The sequence below is a fragment of the Apus apus genome, chromosome 1, assembly GCF_020740795.1.
Source record: "Apus apus isolate bApuApu2 chromosome 1, bApuApu2.pri.cur, whole genome shotgun sequence".
In the NCBI taxonomy this organism is placed as follows: Eukaryota; Metazoa; Chordata; class Aves; order Apodiformes; family Apodidae; genus Apus; species Apus apus.
Genome location: NC_067282.1, coordinates 136922773 through 136946006, shown reverse-complemented (window position 1 = coordinate 136946006; position 23234 = coordinate 136922773). Strand labels below are relative to the sequence as shown.

The window sequence follows — 23234 nt, the reverse complement described above, 5'->3', positions numbered from 1 at the left end:
AACATGGGGGGGGAAGCATCAATGTTTATGTAAACAGTGATGAGTTACAGACATGTTACCTTTCCGGAGAAAACTCTTGGAATTAGATAACTTGCAAAAATATAAGTTCAGTTTAATGCTCAGAAAAAGTCAAATTAGGAGCCAGGACACCAGACATTATTAGGAGAAGAAACAGGGAGGGGAGGGGGCAAATGTTGTATAGTTCATGCTCCCATCCTAAATCAAGCATGATCAAGAGTAGGGAACTATTCTTATATTCAGACTAAAAAGATTAGGACTCCTCATCTGGAAAAAGGAGATAGCTGACAGAGGATTTAAACAGTAGTCAGTAAAATCACAAATTACAGAGGATTAGTATTTTCGTCTTCGTGTTTGCAGTCTTAAATATCAGAAGAAGGGAGCATTATGTGAAATTTTTCAAGTGGCAAGTTCAAATTAACCAAAATTATATATTTCTCTACAGAGTAGAGCTAAACTTGGCCAACTCACAAGCACAAGATCTTATAGATGCCAAATTTTACGTGGGTTCAAGAAACAAATTAATAGAACAAAAATCCATGGAGAACCATTACGCCTGTCTTTTAGGAAACTGCTGTGGTACAAACCCCTGGAGGCTGAAAGAGCATATTAGGGAAGTGCTCCTACGTGCTTATTCTGTTCTAGTAGCTCTTCTGTAGGCATCGTTATTGTCAACTGCCAGAGACAGGATATTGAATTAAATGGACCTGTGGCCTGACCCAGTATGGTTGTTCCTATGTTGTGGTTGTAATAGGAAGATAATTCAACATGAGTGGCTTGAATTGCTCTGGAGAGCACTGAGTTGGAGTTCACTGATGATGAATTTCATCTGTCTGCTACTTCTTTGCTGCCTTTTCTGCCTCCTGATTTTTGCTCCATCTTTCTGCTTGCTTAAACAGCCACTAAAATGTCAGTGTTCATGTGAACTTTTGGTTTGGGTATCATTGTTTTCCCATGTTTCTTTGGGATCCGAAGTTGTGTAATTCCTTTAAATAGTACTTTCTTACCTGGCTGAAGAGTGGCAGAAACAGAGATCTGTTTACATTTATGTAACAAATCTCTGTCATTATACAAGACATCATGCAAAAGCAGAACCTGGGACTTTTGACAGCAGTATGGAGGTAAAACAGCTTTCTACAGCTACTCTCAAGCAGATCAGAAAACGAAAATACTTACCAGAACTGTGGTAAAGGAAGAAAAGTTGTGACTATAAAATCAGTAAAGTAAGATGTAAGTAACAACTTCACAAAAACTGGGATTTTCTCTTAAAAATTCATGGCTTTGTTGTACTACTACTGTACGGTTTCAGTGGCAGCAGCACTGACGGAAGTAACAGAGTCGACCAGCTTCTGATATTTATTCTTTTGTCTCCAGGTGCCTGCCTCTTTGTCTTCACCTGCCTGCTGAGCACCTACGCCCAGGAATCGGAGACACAGTGGCAGATGCCAGCTGAGGTACGAGAAGCTGTGGAGGTCCACGGAGCTCAGGATGGGGAGGACCCAGAGCCCCGTTGTGAACTATCTGGCAATCCCAGCTAGCTCCAACGAAAAAGGGATGTGTGGGCCCCGCCTGTGATCCTTTCCAATGCTGTAGGAGTTGGCAGAAGTTGTGCACGCAGGGGCGGGGAGGCCTGGGGAAAGCCTGCTCTGCCGCCAGAAAGCTGAGGAGCTCGCTAGCCATGGGAGGGATGAGCTGCGAGGTGTTTGATGTGTCAGACAACTCGGATGCAAGGAGGAAATGAGTCAGAGACAGAAAATGATGGGTTTCTTAATGCTTGTTAAGGAAGAGGGGTAAGAACAACGCGTGTATCCTCAGTATACATTACAATAAAAGCATGTAATTGTCTCCGCCGGGTAGGGCGCAGCTCACGGTGCGGGGCCATTTTAGGGGCGAGCCACAGGCCACGGCTGACCCCGCACACTGACCTGCCCCAGCAGGGAGGTGCGGGCGGTGGGTCGGGTGGCGCCGGTCCCGGCCGGGGCGCTGCCGGTGCTCCCCCAGGGCGGGGGCCCGGCGGGAGGTGTGCCGTGCCGTGCCGTGCTGTGCCGTGCCTGCCCGCCGGGAGGAGCGAGGCGGGGCGGCCGCAGCCCCTCGCCGCTTTCCCCAGCGGCGGCCGCCGTGCGCGCCGCCCTCGCCCGCTGATGCAATCGGAGCCCGCGAGCGGCAGCAGTGGCAGCAGCCCCGGTAGCAGCGGCAGCCCCGGTAGCAGCGGCAGCCCCGGTAGCAGCGGCAGCCCCGGTAGCAGCGGCAGCCCCGGCGGACCCCGCAGGCGGATCGGCCGGCCCGGAGCCCGCACAGCCGCACCCAGGGGCTCAGCCACCCGGTGGGGGCTCCCCCAGGAGCGCTGCCAGAAACGAGCGGCTTCCCGCCCAGGGCTCGCTCCGCCGCGGCAGGGGAATACCCCCCGTTTGCCAGCATGATCAAGGTAAGCGGGGCGGGTTTTCCTGCCAAAAGCCCCTCGCCCATCCTTCGGGGGAGGCGGAGTAGCAGAGGGGCTTTTCCTTGGCAAACAAGGAAAAGGGGTACTGCTTTGTGTTTACAGATTTCATTGCTGTTATTTGTTACATGTGCTTTGCGATGGAGATCTCTGTCCCCAGAAGATTTATTGTTTGAGATTCAGAGGCAGGATGTGTGGGATTCTACCTCTTTCCGTGTTCTTTCATTGCAGACAGCATGTGTGGAAAAGAAAATGAGTCGGGAGGGAGAAGCGGGGAGGGGGGAGGGAAGGTGTTTAATTCCTTCTTGGGGGGAATTTCTTACTGTTTGTTTGTAGTATAGGACCCTTAATTATTAAAAAAACTGCAAAGGATATGGTCTCCTGGCAGACATCATGCCTTTTTATGCCTATGAGTTTACTATAGGTCTTATGTCTGCCATTGTACTAAAATAGGCTCTTGGTAAAACCCAGTAACATATATTTGGAAGTTTTGAGTCATTTCAGAAATAACTAAGTAATCGGAGAGAAGGTGTCAGTAGCGAACAGCAACGTGAGAGATGAGCATCTGTGGGAACTATCCTGTTATAAATGTTGTCTTTATGTTCTGCTTAGTGAGGCTGATCTGGGGATTAAAAAGAAGTCTTCCTTGTCAAGACAAAGGACATGGAGGTAGCATGGGTGCTTTTCAGTTAAACTGAGGGAACATCACAGCAACTTACACCCTGTAGAACAGCTGCATGAAGAATAATTCTTGGGTTTTGAAGAAGGACTGTGCTGGGCTGACTGAACTTCACAGCCGTAGCGTGATGCCAAAGTAAACAGCTGACAAAAAACCAAGACTGAGTTATTTGCTTTCCTTGGGTAACTATAACAGATGGTATATGGACACAACAGGTATGTGACTGGCAGGTGTCTCCCCAGCTCCTCTCTGTCACTGATGACAAGCGTTACTCTCATGCCATCCTAGGTCACGTCTGGGTGGGTCTAGCAGTAGTGCAGGTGCTGCTGATGTCACCAGGGCTAGAGTGGGTGAGTGATCTGGAGCGGCCTCAGGAGGCTCTGATTAGTCCCGTTTGCACTTTATGCAACTGGAGAGCAGCAGACCAGATATGGGAGAAGACTGATCTGAAACTGCTCAGGGAAAATACTTAAGCAGCTGTCCCCAGCCAGAACATGTAGGGACAGAATGCAAGCATATTAAGGAGTGAAAAAAAACTGTAATGTTTGATATCACTTTTGATGTACCTGTTGTGTGTCTAGGAGAGAGGGCGTGACCCTGTCTCTGGGGTGTTATCCATGACCTGTCATTAGTGCTCTGGCATGCCTGTGCAAAAAACAAGTTGAAGGCAAGCAATAGATTTACCTGCCTGTTCAAAGCATCACTGATGTCTCATTGGGTTCTTCTCACCTGCACAACACCTGACTTTGCCTTGTATTTTTACTGTAGGAAAGACAGCATAGAGGAATAGCTACAGCAGTAAAAGTACATCCTTGTTGCTTGCAAATCGTGTAGCCTTGGGCAAGTCAGTTCTGTCTGAGCCCTTTACCCGTTATTTGCCTCATCTGTTCAGACTGTGAGCTCTTCAGGGCTATGACTGTCACTGTGTATTTGTAGAGCATGCATCAAAGATGCAGAAAATTACCATTTGATTATCATTACACTTATGCAACACTTAATAAATTTATCAAGGTATCAAAAAGCGACAGCATTATTATAGCTCCTTATCCCTTTGTCTCCCCCTTCAACATTTCCTGCTTTTATTGACAACCCTTCCTTTCCCCTTGAACCATTTCCAGCTCAACCTCAACCCTCTCCTTTTGTCCTGTTTAAAGGAATGTTATGCATAAGGAATGAATTATGTCTCTGGTTTCTTCAGTCCTGCCTTGTCCACCTCTTGCACTGATTGTTACTGACAGGCCTAGCACGCCTAGGATTGTGTGATCCAGTAGATATTCTGATTTTTCACATGGAAATTGAGTACTGAAATATGGTGCAAAGTCATAAGTAAAAAAGAGAATTGCAGAACGATTAGGTAGCTCTAACATAGTTGATAACTTGCTAAACCAGTCCATAGGTCATATCCTTTAATTTCATAGCTGAAAATAAATTCATCACTAGTGAATTCCACTTGAATTATCCCTGGGAGGACAATGTTAGGAAAGGAAGTAAATCAGCTCGTTAATTGTGTAAGCACTCAGTTACTCTGAATTTGTTAAGCCATTTTAAAGCAATTTATTTGGTGTGGGCTTAATAAAGAATCGGAACAGGCATTTTCATTTCTTCCCCATGTTACACCATTTTCTTAAATGGGTAATCATACCTGAATGTATGGCAAACTGCAGATTACTAGTAGGTTTGAAGGCAAGACCTTCAGTGTTAGAATGAAGAATTTAAGGGGTAAATTCTGTTTGGAACATTTGCACAATTAGCCTTCTTAGGCCACGGATGTGAGGACTGGCATCTTTGTGTCACTACAGTGACATATTATGTACTCCACAGCGCTAGATAAGCTCATTAGAGGCATTTGTGAGCTCAAGCCACTCAGTACTGATTGTGGGGTTTGATAATAAATTGTGGCTCTCCAGCTGCTGTGATGGCTGTAGTGTAGATGTTAAAAGCACAACCTTCATCTTGAACCACGTCTGAATTTCAGTGATACTTGGGCATAAATCAAAGTAGTATGGGACCCTAATTTGTAATTCATAGTCACTGACATGCAGCTCGGTACCTCCAATTCTTACCTAGTATGAAGTGAACGGGTGGTCCCATTTACCTTGGAAATTATTTCATTACTTCATGACTTTATGCATTAAAGGGATAAGTAATATTACCTTGTAAAATAGAGCACCTGTTGTAGAAGGGGCAATTTAGCAAATATTACTATATGCTATTGCAGATGAAAATCCAGTGTTATGCTTATGGAAAGGCCTGATACTGTCTTTTGGTGTGACTATCAAATGATCCAAAAGGGTTAACATTAACTAAGTAATTTAATCTATCTTTAAAATGATCAAGATTTTTTACCCATCTGTCTTTCATGCGTCTGGCCCATAGTTTATTACTGTTTTTACGAGCTAATGTCACAATACACTTCCAACAGTTATTCATTTACTTTTTTGCCTTGAGGCCTGCAGTTTGTTCCAAGTTTTATTTTAGATTATACTTGATGCATTAATGAAGCACAGCATATGACTTCTCAGTAGTTACACAATTATTCCTCCAGTTTACTTATTAGAGCATTTCACACAGTAATTGATAAAAACACTCCTAATAAGCACAGAAAATACATTGTTTTTTTCCTGGTATATGAAAAAGGTTTAAGTCCACAAGGTTCTGGTTGTATTAATTTCCACTAGCATTCAGAGAGATCACTGCCACACAAGTCATGTCCACTTGTTTATTTTTATGTAGACTGTTGTCTTAGGGAATATCACTTTCATAAGAAATGACTGAATTTGCATTACCTTTACTGAGAATTAAATTTTTTGAACTTTTATATTGAGAGGCTGAGAAAATTTGGTTTGTTCAGTATGGAGAAAGGAGGCTTTGAGGTGTAATAACAGCAGCCTTTCCAAATCTAGAGCAAAATCGAGCAGATGGGGCCAGGCTCAGCAATGATGTATGGTAGGAGGACAAAAGACAATGGCATAAATTGAAACAAAAGGTTCAGACTGGATAAAAGGAACAACTTCTCCCCACAAAGACAGTCAGGCAAGTATAATGGGTTGCCAAGAGGGGCTGTGTAGTTTCCATCCTTGGAAGTTCTCAAGAGCCAAGTGAATAAAGACTTGAGAAACCTGGTCTGAGTTCCGAGCTGAACCAGCATTGAGTGGGAGGTTGAACTGGAGACCTTCTGAAGTCTGAAACCTTTCCAGCTTGGATTTTCATATGGTCCTGGAAGACACCTTACAAACTAAGATTTTTAATTTTTTTAAATTTTGTTGTTTAATCTAGCCTTAGTCTTTGACAGAGTAGTATGGATCAGTAGCAGTTTGTCCAGAGCTCTGCTTGCTAAGCTTTTAACGGTACGAAGAACTCTGTGCAAAGAAAGTCACAAGTATCAAGTCATCAGCATAGGCAGATTTCTTTGCAGAAGGTAATTTCTTTAACATGTTGCTGTAGTGTTAATACTTTGTTCTTCTCTGTCTCAAGGAACTCCAAGTGCTTAACAGAAAAGGTTGAACAGTAATATTAGTGCAAGTTTCTTTACAAGATTGCAGCTTTATTTGCAGCCTTTGGAGTTTGTTGGGGATTGTTTATGAGAGGGTGGGTTTGTTTTGTTTCCTCTGGGACTCTTGTTGCTTTAGTTACCTCATTAGGATCCATGGTAAGATTAATCAATACTCCACCAATGTGCCTACCACTGAGTCAGGAAAGAGGACTATACCTCCTTCCTACACTCTCAACATCTTCCCCCTAAGGACTCTTTTTTTTTTTTTTTTTTTCCCCTATTCACAGAGCCAAGCTAGTGCTTCTTCCTCATAATCAGAAAACATCCTGGTTTTGCTAGACTTGTGGTTGTTTGTTGTTGTTTTTTCTTCCCATGTATTTTAAGAATATTTAGGTGAGGATCATTGTATCTGTAAGCACTGACTATGGAAAGGGAAAAGAGGTATGTTGAAGCTCTTAGGGGAGTTACTAAAGTCAAGGGAAAGTTAAAGTGATATTTCAGGGATTCAAACCTCTTTTTGTTAGGGTTGGGGTTTTTATAATACAGCTAGGTTTTTAAAAAATAATGTCATCTTGTTGGTTTTGCAATTAATTTACAAGGTCGTCTTTTTACTTCTTTTCAATGCATCTGACTGCAAGTAAAGTTCAATGCACTGTTGAAATTCTTACGACTTTTGAAAAGCTCCTGTCTAGTAGCTTTCACTTCTTTAATATTGGATGCTATATTTTCTAAATATGTGATCTTTCCATTAATATGTAGAAAGAAAACAACAATGGCAAAACTATACGAAGTACTGAAAAAAAAGGAAACATTTTTTATTTTCTGGAATGTGATCTTTAAATTACTTTATCTTAAATAAATTTGATTTTATAGAATCATAGAATGCCTAAGGTTTGAAGGGACCTTAAAGATCATCAGGTTCCAACCTTCCTGCTATGAGCAGGGACACCTCACACCAGGCTGCACAAAGCCTCATCCAGCCTGGTCTTGAACACCTCTAGGGAGGGGGCTTTCACAACCTCTGTGGGCAACCTGTTCCAGTGCCTTACTACCCTCATGGTGAAGAATTTCTGCCTGATGTCTAACCTAAACCTGGAACATGGTATGTTTATATTCTATTCTTACAACTAAATTATTAATGCACAAGGTTTTATACAACTGCATACCATAATGCAATTAATTGAAAATCATATAAAGTCCACTTAAAATCAGCAGTAACGTTATACTTTCTGTTGATGCATAGAGTTTCTCATGCTCCAGTAAAATAAAGGAAATTCTTAATAAAAACAATATGGGAAAGAAAACTTTATAGCAAATTCTAGTACTTGCAGTATCCTCAAAGTACTTAGGAGGCTACTTGTGAAGTAAGTTTCTTACTAGGTGCATGATTCAGATTTCATTTCTATGATTTCAAAGACTGAGGTAACAGGTGGGGTGGAGAGGTGGAGAGGTTAAGTTTTTTATCCTGGAAGAATAAAAGCAATAAGTAATTATTTTTTTTTTTTTTTTTTTAAATAGGATCTATAGTTTTAAAAAATTCAGAAGTAACAATTTTTAAGAACAGAATGTCGGAATTTATTGAAATCATAAAGTTATCAAGGTTACAGTCAGTGCTAGTGTTAAGTGTCAAAACTGTAAGTCCTTCTGAATCCTGCCCTATGCTGTGGCAGCGCTTACACAGCCAAATAACCCCTTCTTATTTGTCAGAAAGTATTGCCTGAAGTATAGGGAGTAAAGTTATAAAAAAAAAGAATATCTGTGTAATAGTACAAAAATGTAATGTGACCCAAGTTTATTCCTTGCACAGCACGAAGTAGTAATTGTAACATAGGGTATTATAGCATAGATTGTTTTCACAGCCACAATTTTTGCCACAGCTCTACAGCTGCATATATACATGCATGTACTCAGAAAAAAAAAATAATAATCCTATTCACATGCTCGTATATTGAGGCATTTATCCACTGCGAGTCTATAATTTGGTTTTAAGCAAGTATGGTGGTTAGATGTGCTGTAGCCTATTTATATGTGCATGGGAACTAAACTGCAGACTGCCTTAAACTCGATTAACTGCCTTTCAAAACCGAAGTGCAGTTTGGGAGTCAAATGAAACAAAGTATCCCCCACCAGGAAGTGTTTTGTTTCTGTAACCATAAAGGACGTCCATTGGGTTGTTTGACTGTATTTGGTTTATGTCCTTCTGACATAGCTGTGCTTTTTTCTAAATCTGATCCTGTGCTGTGGCCCAGTTCATGGCCCAGACTTCATCCTCAGTATTACAGTGTTTTGTGGAATAAAGACACAAGTTCTTTATTTAGTCTATGCCTTTTTCATACTGACAAGTGCCTGTACCATTAGAATAGTTTCATTTCTTAATCATTTGCCTTTCAACACCTTTTCAGAGATTATTTTGGCATTTATAGGTTCGTTCTCTTCTTGACACCTGGAGACGGAAATTCAGTCATATCAACATTCTTTTCTGGTTTTCCATTGACTGGAAAATGCTGCATTTACAATTGTTTCCTTTTGGTTGTTCTTCTAAGTGGTTTTGCTATAACCAGCAATGTTTTCATCATGTCGATTGGGCAAACTATTGTGACATACATAGAAAATTAATGTTCTATCCTGCTATTTCCAGGAGAACTGTATTTCAACAATGGATAAATCAGATCCCATTCTAAACTCTTTCAAGATGCTTAAGATCAGCTTCATAAATTCAGAAATGATAGGGACATATGGGTTGAATCTGGACAAAACCCTTCAAGGTGGTATTATAAATAACTCATTTGTCAATTTAGATTTATTGGGCTGAGCACAGCTGGTTGATCATTAATACTGGACTATAAATGGACAAGCCTACATTACTTGTCATGAGCCTGTTTATAATCTTCATTACTAGTGCCATTTCTTATTATTTCAAGGTTATCTTTTTTCCTAATAGAGACTCTATCACTCATTATTTATGATGGCCTTTTACCATGCTATAATTTTGGCAAAGGGCCTCTGCTTTGCATGCTTAATGCATGCTTAATGCTGACACCTCTACAAATACCTCATTTGTGACCATACTTTCTCAAGGCCACTTTTAGTGTGCTGAGTACTATTTTGCTGTCAAATTCCCTGGGCAGAATCCAGTGTTCTCTGGTTACTGTCAACAACAGATAGGGGATTTCAGATGAAGGACTTGCTCAAAGGGATATTTGGAAAGGATGAATAGGGTAGCTATAACACAAAATTTTGGAGTGCTACAATGTGTGTTTTTTCCGTGTCTTAGAGGTGTTATATATACTAAGTTGAATATATACCAAGTAAGTGGAGTATCTGGCTTTGTCACTGCTTTAAAATATTTTACCTCTTTTGAGCAGACAAGAAGAGCAGCTTCTTGCGGGTGTTATCTCAGTCTTTTTCCACATTCAGGGGAGTCATGTGTAGCACTGTATGGTGACAATGTAGCTGTGGTCTGCTTTCTGCTAGTGAACTTCCATGGGATCATTGACGTGCTTGGTGTGGTAGATTCGGTTTATTACCTTTTGTTGCACCCACTGAAACTCATGAAGACTGTAAAGCAAGAGAAGTTCATAGCTTATTCTGAGCTAGATGTCTGTTGTGCAAATACATTCCCTCTCTGTTGTTAATTTGAACAAGAACACAAACATCATTGTAGGTGCTGCCTTTAAACAGGTTTCAAAGATTTTCCCTGCAGGTTAGCTCTGCTTCTAGTGCCCTTTACATCAAGAGGAAAGTTTTACATTTCTTTCCACTTTGTTGAATTGTGTCCGGTTAAATCAAATTAAGGCAGTGTTTGAACACACAGCAAAAGACACATCTAAAGGATATAACCCGGGATTTGGTATAAGCCAGGCAGAGAACTCCCATGACTTCAAACTTATTATGCCAGGCTTAAAACCCATTTGAGCTAGAATGGACAGGTCTTCTGCAGCCATCACCTGTGTGCTGTTAATCAAGACACTTGCATAGGGCGTAGCTGTGAGTTGAATGCACAGCCAAAACCACATCAATTGATTCACACTTGTTCTTCCTTAAGAACAACTATAATGAATCTTATTCATACATCTCCATAAGGAAGAGGAGCTATAGATTGAGTTCCTGGGGAGCTGTGCATGCCCTGTTCTGGCACCTGGCTGCCTCCCAGTGAGTTCTCTGAAGGAACTGCTAACTAGTGTTAGGTATGCCTAAATTTCCTGTCTGTAGAATGGAGATATTTCTGCCTTGGGTGTTGTGACTGTAGAGCCAGTATTAATTTTTAAGGCTTCCATTTATTGCAATGAGAAGATTAATTTAAAGATTACTAATAATTAATGTCCCAGTTCTTTATCTGTAACAAACAGTAAAATAACTGCAAGCATCATACAGACCAGCCCACCATCTGGATTCAAGAGAGAGCCTAATATTTGAAGCACCTCTAGACAAAGTTTGCTGTCTTTCTGGTTGTTTTGATTTTTGTTTGTTTTCCTACGCTAGCCTGCATCACATGTTTAAAGAGACTTACTAAATCACTCAATCCACTTCCAACCTTGAAAGCTCAAGTCTGGGTCCTTCTGCAGCATTGTGGCCAAATGATCAGGGAGAACACATATGTAGGTGCAAGCAAAAACCAGGAACCATGCTCAGCCATTTGAAAAGAGCAAGGCGACAGAGAAGCACATTTATAAGGAGTATTCTGACTAGTCAGGCAAAGTGCACCTGCAGTATGGAGCCTGTTCAGATGCCCAGGTTAGATAGCTGCTGCCATGCTCTATCACCTTAATCTGTTGGACACTTAACAGCTAAACAAACTACTTGGGGAGCAGGGAACAGGCAATAAGGGCACTGACTGCCTAATGCAATACAGAAAGTCATGCTTCTTATGCTTTTGCACCAGTGGCATTTGATACTCAGTGATTAATTAAATAGGCCATGCAAAGTTATCAAGGCTAGACGTGCTATCAAGCCAGCATGTCTGCCCTTTACAGACCAGCAACCACATGCACAGTTGCATAATGTTTTATTGTACTTAGTATTATTCGAGAGCCAGCTGTGTAAGTTACTGTTTTATTATCTCTAGTGGGACTCTATACAGGAATTGTGGTGAAAAAAGTAACTAATTTCTTCTCCAAAAGCTTCCCTCCCCCCAAGCTTTTGTTTCCAGTGTGTGATTCATCATTGCTCAGCTTCTTATGTAAACCTTTATTCCAGTGCAAAATGGACTTAAATGGGACACGGTCTAAGCACTCTGAGAACAGCTACAAATGACCCCTTATACAGGCCAGTGATTCCTGCCTGACCCTGTGTTTCTTCTGGTTCCTCTGTAGTCATAAGGGAGCTTGCAAACAGGAGTTATGTCCTTTAATCCAGGTTTTTGTCTGCTAACTCTTTTCTTTAAGCATGTCAGTTCTCATTTTGGAATCCATCACTGTCTCTGCTGTGGTTTGGGTTTTTTTCCCCCTAGGAGTCTACAATGATGTATTTCCAAACTGCAGAAGCTTTGGTCTTCCACACTAAATCGTCTGCTTCCAGTTCTAAGCTCTCAGTGACAATTATTTTGTTTGTTTCTGCTGTGTATGCATTCATGTTATTCACATTATCATTTGTTAATTGCATCAAGCCCCTTGCCTTGGTCATCAGCTGTAGAATCTGTGTAGTTTCCATCATCAGGGAGTTTCACAAAGAAATTGTAAGTTATGTTTTATGCATCTTTAAATCAGACCTGTATTTTATGCCGGTAGTTGTCTCAGGATAAAAGATACAGCCACTATAACTGAATTCCTGAGGAAGATAAGCAGAATAATTTTTATTGAGCTTGAACTCATCTTTGCTGGTGTGACAGTGTATTTAAAAATGCATCCCATAGCTAGTTAACTTTACTATAAAATTTTCAAATGCTAGTTTAGTACCTGGCATTATAGGATACGTAAGCAAAGAGAAATGTTAGAAAAAAAGACCACGAGCTTCCTTATGGTTAACAGCAAAGCCCTTTCAGAGTGTTAGGGGAAAGTATACAATAGCATTTTTACCCTTTCTTGTTGCCAGTTTGATGTAAAAGATCTCCTATCAATGAAAAGACAAAAAAATCATGACCTCCAGAATTTTAATGTATTTTGTTTAAGAAATAACCATATCACACAGCAATGAGCCACCATCTAGTTAGAAAACAGGCGGATTAATTTATGGATCAACACAATCTAGCTGGTTCCTTTAACATGTTTTCCTTTACGCCATTCTAGCGAACAATACACTTGTTAAAAACCTAATTAATGCTCGAGCAGGCAAACAAACCAACAAAAGGGGCACTTAGAGACACTGTTCATAGGAGTTAGAGATGGAAGAGCTCCATTAGGTCATCTGCCTATTCCCCTAATAGTACGAGGCTGTTTTCCTCAATCAAGGGAACCGTCGGTGAACTGAGACAGATGGTAAAGACGGAGGAAATGGCATTGAGGACTGACAGAGCAAGAACAGGATCATAGGAAGGAAAACAAACAAGAACAAACAAGAGCAGTGGGCTTAGAAATCAAGGCTAAAGCACATGGCATTTGGAGGTCATGTGCAAAGAGGATTTCTTTAGAGGATGCGCCTAGTCTGTAAAGAAAATAGGAAGGAGGGTTGTGTATGATTGTGCAGGCAATGTATTAAGGCAGAACTCTTGAATAATGGGCCACCCTGTGGAAATCTGCTGCTTTATGTCCTGTCATTGGATAGCCCTGCTGGTAGGTTTTCAATATTTTTAAATTTGAAAGGATCACAGTTTAGTCCCCACTTTGTATGAGTGTACTTCACAGCTCATGTAATTTTTCTGAAATATCTGGCAAAATAATTTTAGCCTCAAGCTGAGTAGGTCCCTGGTCAGGTTCTCTTTAGTTACATCAAATTAATTTATCTTCTATTTTAGTGAACTCTTTTCTTCCCTTTAGCCTTCTTGATAATCTAGTTTGCCAAGCACACGTTCTTTTTGGATTTCAGACTCCAAGATTCTCCTTCACCTTGCCTAACCTTGCTACCTTTCAGGTGAACTGATACAAACTTTCTGGTACAACTGGTTAGGCATTACTGACCTAATTCAGATATTAATTGAAGCACTGAGTCAAAACATTGGCATTATTTCCTAGAGAGGTTTCTCACTTGATTGCTGACTGAAATGACTTTATTTTGGCAATATTGTCCTGCATTTATTTCATCTCATGGTCTGCTTTTAGAGTTGCTGTACAGCTATAAATGTTACTAAATATGCATCTGGATTATGCTGACTGAATATTTCCATTTGTTTATGTTCTCTGTTTCAAAGTTTTCCTAACCAATAAGTTGTGCTCATGTAAGCTGAATTGTCATTTATTTAAACATATTAAAACAGTGATACTTGTTTTAAGAGGAACATATTTCAGTTTTATTCAAACTACTTAAATTGCTTTATATTAAACCAAATAAGCTGCTCAAGTCAGAAGATAAGTGCCTGCACAGTCTTTTGGGATAATTTATTAGTAATCTATTTAAATTCAACCTTTATGAAATGCAGCTTTCTTAGATAAAAAAACCCAAAACCCTCTTTTACATTCTAAGCCTGGATGTTTTCATTCTGATGCAAAATTAAATAATGTGGTAGCTTTCTTTTTCTGCTGTGCTAGTTGCCTCATATTTTTCTTTATTGTATATTATTACACTGCCTCACTGTTTAACCAACATCAGAGCCACCTCAAGATTGAACAAGCAGCCACAGTAAGGTGATAATGCCCAGCTGACAAGGCATCAAGGCTGATATGTTAGGTAAGAGTAGTCTTAGAGAAATGCATTAGAAGTGTAGAAATTAAAAAAAAGAGAATTCTTGGTGAACCAAGTAAAAAGCTAAGCACTAGAACTGTGTATGTCAAGCTGTCTTTCCTTTTTTTTTTTTCCTTTGGGTGGTTTTGTTTTTTTGTTTGTTTTCCCCCCAGTGCTGATCTGTGCACACATGGAGCTGTATCATTGGAGCTGCTCTAGAATTTGTACTGTACATGTTCTTCATTATTGAAGACTGTCAAGCCAATGCATGGAGAATGCTCCAGCCTAATGACCAGAGATACCTCAGGGATCTCTGTTTGGCTTGATAAGTAGTTAGAAATGCAATTTGAGTTAGTCTTCTTTCTCTTTCTGTCTTGATTTTGTACAGAGTAGATTTAAAAGAAGTTGTGTGGATAAGGCATGCCATGCTGTTATGTAAATGATCCAGCCAAATTAATTGACTTGTTGACTTTTCATGATAATGTATACATATGTGTATATTCACATTCATATACATACAATATAAAGACAGTATTAAAATATTTTTATATAATGCAACTGCTTCCATCACAGCTGAGGTAAACATGCCTGGCTGTTAAATTCCATAAATAAGCTTCCTGAGCTCTGGAGGTCTTTCATAAATGTTAAGTAAATAACTTTTAGCTGATATTAAAAATAGTATTATATGACTTGGCCCTACAGCAATATTCAGAATTTCTCTCTCAGTCTGACAGCAAGTGGTTTATTTTTTTCTTTAAAGCTATGAACATCATTACCGTGGTTTTGTTTGTTTGCTTTTTTTTCCCCTGCAAATTCATCTTTCATGTGGTGTGGCTGCCAATTTGTATCAACATTTCCTGGGGGCAGACAAAAACTGTTTTGAAGTCATTGAAGTGTTTTATATGACTGTAGCATACACAGAATATGTAGCATTTGTACATGTGAGACTCTTTTATACTTGGAACAGAAGGGCAACATGCCAAGGTGCCAGTCATCACACACCTAGTTTGACTTGCCTGTAGGCAGTAACATATTATAGACATATATTGAATGTATTGATCTACTAGATTCCTGGAATCTGACAAGTATTCTAATTTCATTATCCTTCCAGTGTAAATTAGAACATGAAATAATATTTAGACACTTAAAAGCAAGCATGGGTAAAAGTAGTAAGACACTGCTTTAGCTTGGAGAAGTGTATCAGGAAAGACTTTCTTAATTGAAAAGTGTTTTTCGTGTGACTTCTGACTGAGAGCAAACTCCCACTCCACCTTTGCTGGGGCCTGATGATTACCAAGATAGTCCTGTATTTGTTTCCCTGCATAGCAGAAGATGGAGTGGCCCCAGTAGAAGAAACTATATGCAGTCTTATCTGTGTATCTGTGGCTTATGTGCTTCTTTAGGTTCTTGTCCTCCATGAGTAGCCACTGCCTGCCCAAAATCACAGTCTACAATTCTTTCATGGGCACAAAAGTGGGTTTTCTGATGTTCCCTGTCACTCATAGCACTCTAACAGCACTAGTGCTGTTGATGAAATTTTTACTCAGAGTGGAGACTGTCTAGTGAGAAGTGTCCCTGCCCATGCAGGGTGGTTGGAACTAGATGATCTTTAAGGTCTTCCAACCCAAACCATTCTATGATCAGAGTTGTCTGTGGGCTGATTTGGATAAGCATGTACTGATGAAACCAAAACAATGACTAAGGAGTTTGTAAAACTGCAGGTCTTGATTTGTTTTGAAATGCAGCCAATATGATTTCCTAGCTGAAAGTGTGAACGCTGTAGAAATTATTTGCAATGTGAGAAGAGTAATCAAACAACAAGCAAAATTAGTGAGCAGAGAACTAATTAAAGAATTAGATGCCTTGAAAAAGGGGGACAAAGTACATGGCATATAGGGGTAACTGCAATTTTTTTTTTTCTAGAACTGATGCCATTTTAAAAATCAAATAATGTAACCCATGGTGTATGAAAGTAAGTTTGCAGCTTAAGTTTACAGTGATGAAATGAAGTTTATGGAAATTTTCTGTTCCTATTTCATAAGCGAGGATGAGTATGGGATAATGAGCTAGCTAAAATTTAAGAATAGTGGTTTGACAAAGGATCTGGAAGGGCTGTAGTTTATAGAACAGATAATCCCAAGAGAGAACAAAGACATTGGTGCTAACACTGGGTCTCAAAAGCCACCAAGTGTGAGGGCACAGGAAAAATTAAGGCAGATTCAGGTAGTCTAGGAAGCCTAAGGAGTTCAGGCAGAAGATGTGCCTATTTTTGTTGCAGAGGGTCTTTTTGGCTGAAGGACAAGTGATCTGACTGCATAAAAGGGATAGATAATCTGTTTTGGTGAAGCAGTGAGATGCAGAAAGATACCCTAAAAGATGACCATAACTAGAGGCTTGGCAAAATGGTGATAGTGAAGTTGATGGGCTGCTCTTGCAGGTCAGTACTGTAGCTGCAATGTCTCATGCTCTTCTCGTAAGAGTTGTCAGAGAAGGTGTGCCAAAGACAGCAGGGAAAGCCCAGAGGCCTTAATTGGAGCATCCTGATGTGAAAAGATGTTGAAAATCAGTATGTCTAATGCAGTCTGAGGACCAAATGCAGGATTTGAATGATAAGGTTTGTGAAGGGTCTAGCAGAAGTGGAGATGGCAACTATTAAGTAAAAAAATTCCAGAACTGTTACACACAGAATAGTCCCTCACATGTTGGGAGGAGACTAACCTCCCTAAGGCTTACTTCTTCAGTACTTACTTCCAATCTAACTCTTATATAATGTGAGGAAGCACTATTATCCAACTGAATATATGGTGATTAATTTTTGTGAAGGCTAAAGCATTTGCAAAACTTAATACTGCACTGAGATCTTCTGTAAAAGTAAAGACAGAATTACTTATTGCTAGGTCTTTAGTAGTGTTTCTCAATGATACATTGACATATAAAACTGATTATCCAACAAAATGTAATCTAATGTGATGCATTGTGCATTTTTTTCTCATACAGGCTTTACAAAATTATAAAATCTATATGAAATTTCAATATTTCTGAAGGAAAACGGTGCAATATTGTCCTGTTTCAAATTTAGAAAAAGCAGTTACATACAACATAAAGAAAATGGTGTTAGATGTACATCACAACATAAGAAATACAGTCATGCATTTGTGTAATTGAATAGCAACTTGATACAGACTTGAATGACTTTTGAGGAGACATTGACCCAGTATATTTAGGTTAACATGTTTTAATGGATGCAGTTTTAAATCTACCATGCTATTAAACACAAAGGGCAAATTGATGGTTGGCATATCTCCCTTGGCAATGCTGGCACTAAATCAGGGAGTAATTTTCTCTATTGCATTTAACAACATGTTTCAGATTTAAAAGCCATGGAGCCATTAAAATATGACTTCATCAATTAGAAAGCAATTGTGGTTATGTCTTTCTTGTCCTGGGGATTAATGCAATTTAATCTCAGTGTGGTTAACAAAAGCAGTTAGCTACTTGCTTTAAATATTAGTTAAATCTGTAAAACATAATGGTTTCATGGAGAACAGGATTGGGCTCTATGGCATATGCCCAAAAACTGGGCTGTTGACTTAATTGAGTTCAGTGGAAACTATGAACTAACCAGCAGCACAACTGAAGCCCGTAAGAGCTGTTCCTATAGATGGTCCACCCTTGAAATGCACATACAAATTTTATTTTTTAAAGATCATGAAAGAGCATATGAAACTATATCCAGATTAAATCCTCTCTGTGTTGATGCAAACACTTACTTTAGGGCAACTTGATAAAGCAGAGATGGGAAGAAACCAAAGCCTGATGGGTTATTTGTCAGTATTTGCTGTCACCAGTAGTAATAATTAAAAAATCCAGCTTTGCATGCTAGATATTAGACAAAAGCCAGCAATGGAGCTTGAGCTGCTTGAGAAATTCTTGCTCCACAGCTACCATCCTGTTAGCTGGTGACCAGCATGATCTCCATCCTAATTCACTACACTGCAAAGAAAAATCAGTTGGCTTAATTGATCTACAGAATACTTAACTATTATAAACTGGTGGTGGCATGAAGGCCTTCTGGGATTCTACCACCGAATGTGGAAGTATTTAAAGAAGGGTTAAAGCTGACTGTGACAAAAGGCAGGAGGGATGTTATGGCCTCTCTGGGGCACTGCAGGAGGAGAGGAAGTGAGATTTGCTGTGGCTGAGAGTTTGCTTTTTCTTTTGTTGGTAGCAAGCCTGCCATTGGCTAAAGGCCCACTGAAGTTACCTCTTTCTTTTTTTTTTTTTTTCTTTATCTACTGTACCATCAAGATTTGCAAAAAGGGAAGAAAATACTGTGTTTTGCCTTGTGTGTCATGTTTCCTAGTCTGTGGGCCATGTGGCCCCAGTCTGCAGGACTGTGGTGCTGGTGTCTCCCTGACACTGCCATCCACCACTGCCTCCTTGCAGGGTGAGGGCTGTCTCCTGGTAAGAACTTGGGGCAAGGATCTCACAGGCTGACTATGAAGGGTTTTCTTTGCACAGCTCTCCTTCAGAGGACTATACCTTTGGCCTGGGGCTTTCCCACCTGGGTGGGGACTTCCCAGTCAAGATGCTACAGGGCTGAGGGGTGGCAGGGTGAAAGCCAGCCACCAAATGGTGAGCAGCCAGTGCAGGCACCTGCTAGGGCTTTTCCCTTGTAGTGTTGAAAGCCCCTTCCTTACCTGTCACACCTGGCAACAACATCCCTTAGTGCCTCTGTCTTTCCTTCAGCCCACTACAACAGCACTTCTGACCAGCCTGTTTCCCCATGCCCCACCCATCCCTGGTCTCAGGAGCCATCCCTTCTGCCATCCCCCTCCATCTTGCAAGTTCTACTTCCCTTAAGCCATCCCCTTTGTGGCCCATCCCCATGATGTTCCTTGCACCTCCCTTCCTCTCCCAAACCTCTGTCCCCACATCACCTTTCCAGTTCTTTCTTAAAGGCTGCTTGGAAACAGGAAATACCATCTGGGCTGTATTTTTTGCCTTCACTCCATGCTGTTGGGTGCAATATGCATTTACTGGCAAAGAGGGTCTAGGTTGTGCAGGAGGGTCCACAACAGTGCTAGCCTAATGCTGTGAAAACCAGGAATCTAGATTTTAGGTAGATGGTGTGCACCTGTCTGTTATCCTTCTGTCCTTTTGTTCTCTGACAAAAGGCAAAAGCAAATCTGATAGGTGAATACTTTAGTAGAGAATCTAGAACCTGATGGAATTGTGTAAAACCACTATTTATTTATTTGGCTTTGAATGAGACTTTTGACATTGTCCATACCCTTCTGCGCTGCAGAGTGATAATCTAATCTCCTATAGAGGCCTGGAATATAGTTGCACAGAATAATGTAACTGAAGTAAAACTAAAAACCCCAAATGTGGAAAGTTATGCTGAGAAACTACCAAAAAGTTCTTGCTACTGTATTTACTGCTGACGAAGTTTGAGTGATCATTCAGTACAATCTGTCCCAAAGAGTATTTACCTGCATGTGTATCAACTTTCCTGCAATGTTCATTGAATTAGATTTCCTCTGGTTTTATTTCTTCTAGGGCTGTCAGAATGAATGCACAGGTGGAGGATGTTCAGGAGAAACAGCAAAGCATGTGACAGAATCTTTCAAGGTATGTTGTTTGTCAAAGACCATCTGAAGCCTTTCAGTTGATGGTGCCAGGCAGCATCTGTAACATGGTAGTGATTGTTGTGCAGGTGTCATAATTCTGTAAGTTGTATTTGCTGAAAATGTTTTCAATGTAGAAATTAAGGATGTTACAAGAAGAACTTTAATTTATTATAGTTTCAGGTACTAACTCAGAGGTTATTATTCATTAAGCAAAAATTAAAACCATACAGGTGATTATGTTTTTAACTCTGATCTGCTTTGAAAGCAATAGAAATAAAAACTAATTCTCCATTAAGGGTTTTTTTCCAAAGTTACGTAACACTATTTGTTGAACTTTGGCATTATGGTATTCAAAAGTAACTTTTTTCCATCTGGTCTTGAAGTTGCAGAGCTAAGGATGTTAGAAGGATTCCAAAGCACACCACAGCTCTGGCACATTATCAGCATTCCACAAGCAAACAGGGCTATAATATTAAGGAATGCTGAGCAGTTGCCACAGACTGACATGAAATTGAATTTCTTTTTTCTTTTTCTTTCTTTCATCTTATGCTTAGAACTGAGCTCAGTTAAGATATCACTCTTTTCCTCTGCCTCCTTCCTGAACGCTGTGCTAGTAACTAAGATCTTATTTTAAATACTGTATGAACACAGATGTCAGCTTCCAGTTTTCTGTTGGAAATGTAAAGCCTGTCAGCAGGTGCTCCTTCGAACACTACCTTCTGTCCTGATCCCTTTTTTTTTTCCTGCCTCTTTTATACCTCTTTTGCCTTTAGTCTTTATGCCACAGATCTGTAATTCCTTCTCCATCTCTTTCCCTGCTTTACAATCTTTAAAAAGCTTCATCTCTGTTTTGCAGCTGTGTAAAAGTAGTACCCAGAAAAAGGTGACCTCACTTGTGCTTTTTCAGCAGTTCCCTTCCTGTTATTGCTGACTGTTGTCAGCAGTACGTGAGATGAAATTGTAATGATATACACTTCGTAACTGTCATGTTCTTCCCGATTTTTTGGGCAGTGTCACTGTTGTGCAATCTTCTGAATCATGCTTCAGTATTTTCCTTTTAGTTGTCAGGCGTCAACCAGATACAAAAAATAAATGCTGCAGAAAATGTGGGGCACTCCTTGGTAAGGTTTATTCTGATGCTAGTCTCCTTGAAATCAGCAAAGAATAATTGTGAGTCCTGGACTATAGAATTTTGTCACGTAGCAACATGCCATTTATTTCTTCTTCCTCATTCTCAGCCCTTCCCAGTTCTTCTCTTCCTCATTTCTTTGCTTTTTGTCTCTCTGGTAATTCTGCCCAAGAAGGAAAATTTAGGATCATTTTTTATCCAGGAGGTCTGATTTGGAAAATGTTGACAAAAACAGCCATGCAACCAGTTTTGAATCTTCAAGAATTCACAAGTATGGAGTGCAGAGTTGTTTTGTGAATCCTCCTTTAATAAATGGACAAGATAGATCTCAACAGATTCGTTCAGTAGAGTGTGCTAGTGTATTTCAGAACAAAAACTTGCTTTACAGAGAGGACACTTGGGTATCTTCACTGTATGGTTTCCTTCCATTCATTGACATAGTCCGGAGGGAAGACAGAGTGACAACAGAGTGTTTGGGTCATAGGTGAACTGGGCATAAATTAAAGCAGACTTAATTATACCAGCAGTCAAGCAGATGCCTTACCAAAGCTTCAAATATTGAGTGGCACAAAGTGGGATTTAATTTTTTTCCTTTCCATTAATACTTTTAAGTCAGCCAGAATGGCAAATCATTGTAGTGGAGAGTGTGTGAGCAGGAAAAACATACTAGTAGTTGGGACAGATGCTCATAAAGTGAATAATTCTAGAAAAAATAGCTGGCACAGGCTGAAGTCTAATTTCTAACTCCATTCCTGCCTTATGGCTCATGTTTCTGAAGATTAGCTGCATTCACCAGCAAGGGGTACAGTTTTTTAGAAAATATTGTGCTGTGGGGGGCTTGTGTGTGAAAGTTATGATGGCAATACAGTACTGATTGCAGTGTCATGTATTATAATAATTTGCATTCTCTAACTTTTTTGTCAAATTAAAAAGAAGAACTTTCTAAATTAAGAAAAAAAATAACACCAATGACAATAGCTTGGATTAATTCTAGGGAGCTTCACAAACTTGTATAGTTATAATTACAATTTCAGAAACTGTAGCTAATAACATTTCAAAGGAATCAAGTTGACTCATGGGGCTAACTGTGCTCAAGAAAGCTGCTATTTTTTTTACCAGTAACCAAGTAATCCAAAATTGTGGGAATGTAGAAAACAGGCTATGGTTTTGTTCTATGCTTACATAAAACATTTTGTTTAAAGTGGATGATGTCCAATGTTTGAATGCCAGATTAGCCCTCTGAAGACACTGCTTTTTAGAATGCAGGGCTGTGCTTTTTAGCTGGGGTGACCTTCCTAGAATTTTACTGCAATTTCTGCCTGACTTGGAAAGGTGGACTTGGAGAGTCCCTGTACACTGACAGGAGAGGAATGAATAGTACCTACAGCTTCTAGCAAGCAGTGAGCCCCTCTGCTACCTGCTCACTGTTTTCAGTTCACGTGGGTTTCTTTTATGTCAATAGATCCAAACTGGCACTTTATCCATTTTTATTGCTACTGAACTACCTTAATTTGACTCACTTCTGCAGTTAAAAATCTCACCCTAACAGCTTTGTTATTTACAAGATCCTTAATGTATCACATGTGAGCAGTGATCTTGGAACTGGTAAGAACATTGAAGGAAATAGTGATTATGCTAGAGTTTCTTGTGTTGTAGAAAATGTGAAATCTCCTAGTTATCTACCCATCTCCTTCCACTGGAGTGAAATCTTCCCACCTCCCCCAACTGTTGTTTGCACTTATTTAAATAAATAACTGGCTGTTTGTAAGCATAACCTAAGAAGTTATACTTATAGTTTTTGTGTTTTGTCAGCATTGGATTTATAAGAGGGGCATATGAAGCCAGTAAGAGAAATTTCAGTCATCCTTTGTACCACTGAACATATTTCAGAATGCTGAGACAAGAAATGCACATTACTGGTTTTGCTCTTATACATGTTTCTGCATTCAGTAATACCATGAAATGTCACTTAAATCACCAGATTTTTAATCATAAACATTCTTCAATGCATTTATTCTGCTTATTGTACCATCACAACACAGAGTGAATGTAATTTGGATAATGTAGTGATCAATTTCTTGATGTAACTCTAA

At 39.9% G+C, this 23234-nt stretch overlaps 1 protein-coding gene across 3 annotated transcripts in view; it reads left to right on the top strand.

Moving 5' to 3' along the window:
• The first annotated feature begins 2250 nt into the window (after positions 1 to 2250).
• BCAT1 (branched chain amino acid transaminase 1) overlaps positions 2251 to 23234 on the top strand; it is a 64611-nt gene continuing 43627 nt past the window's right edge. For all 3 annotated transcript variants that reach the window (XM_051639861.1, XM_051639852.1, XM_051639845.1), the window contains exons 1-2: positions 2251 to 2443; positions 19942 to 20013. In XM_051639861.1, the coding sequence (XP_051495821.1) occupies positions 2435 to 2443; positions 19942 to 20013 (81 nt within the window). In that variant the 5' untranslated portion in view covers positions 2251 to 2434. The remainder of the gene's footprint in view (positions 2444 to 19941; positions 20014 to 23234) is intronic.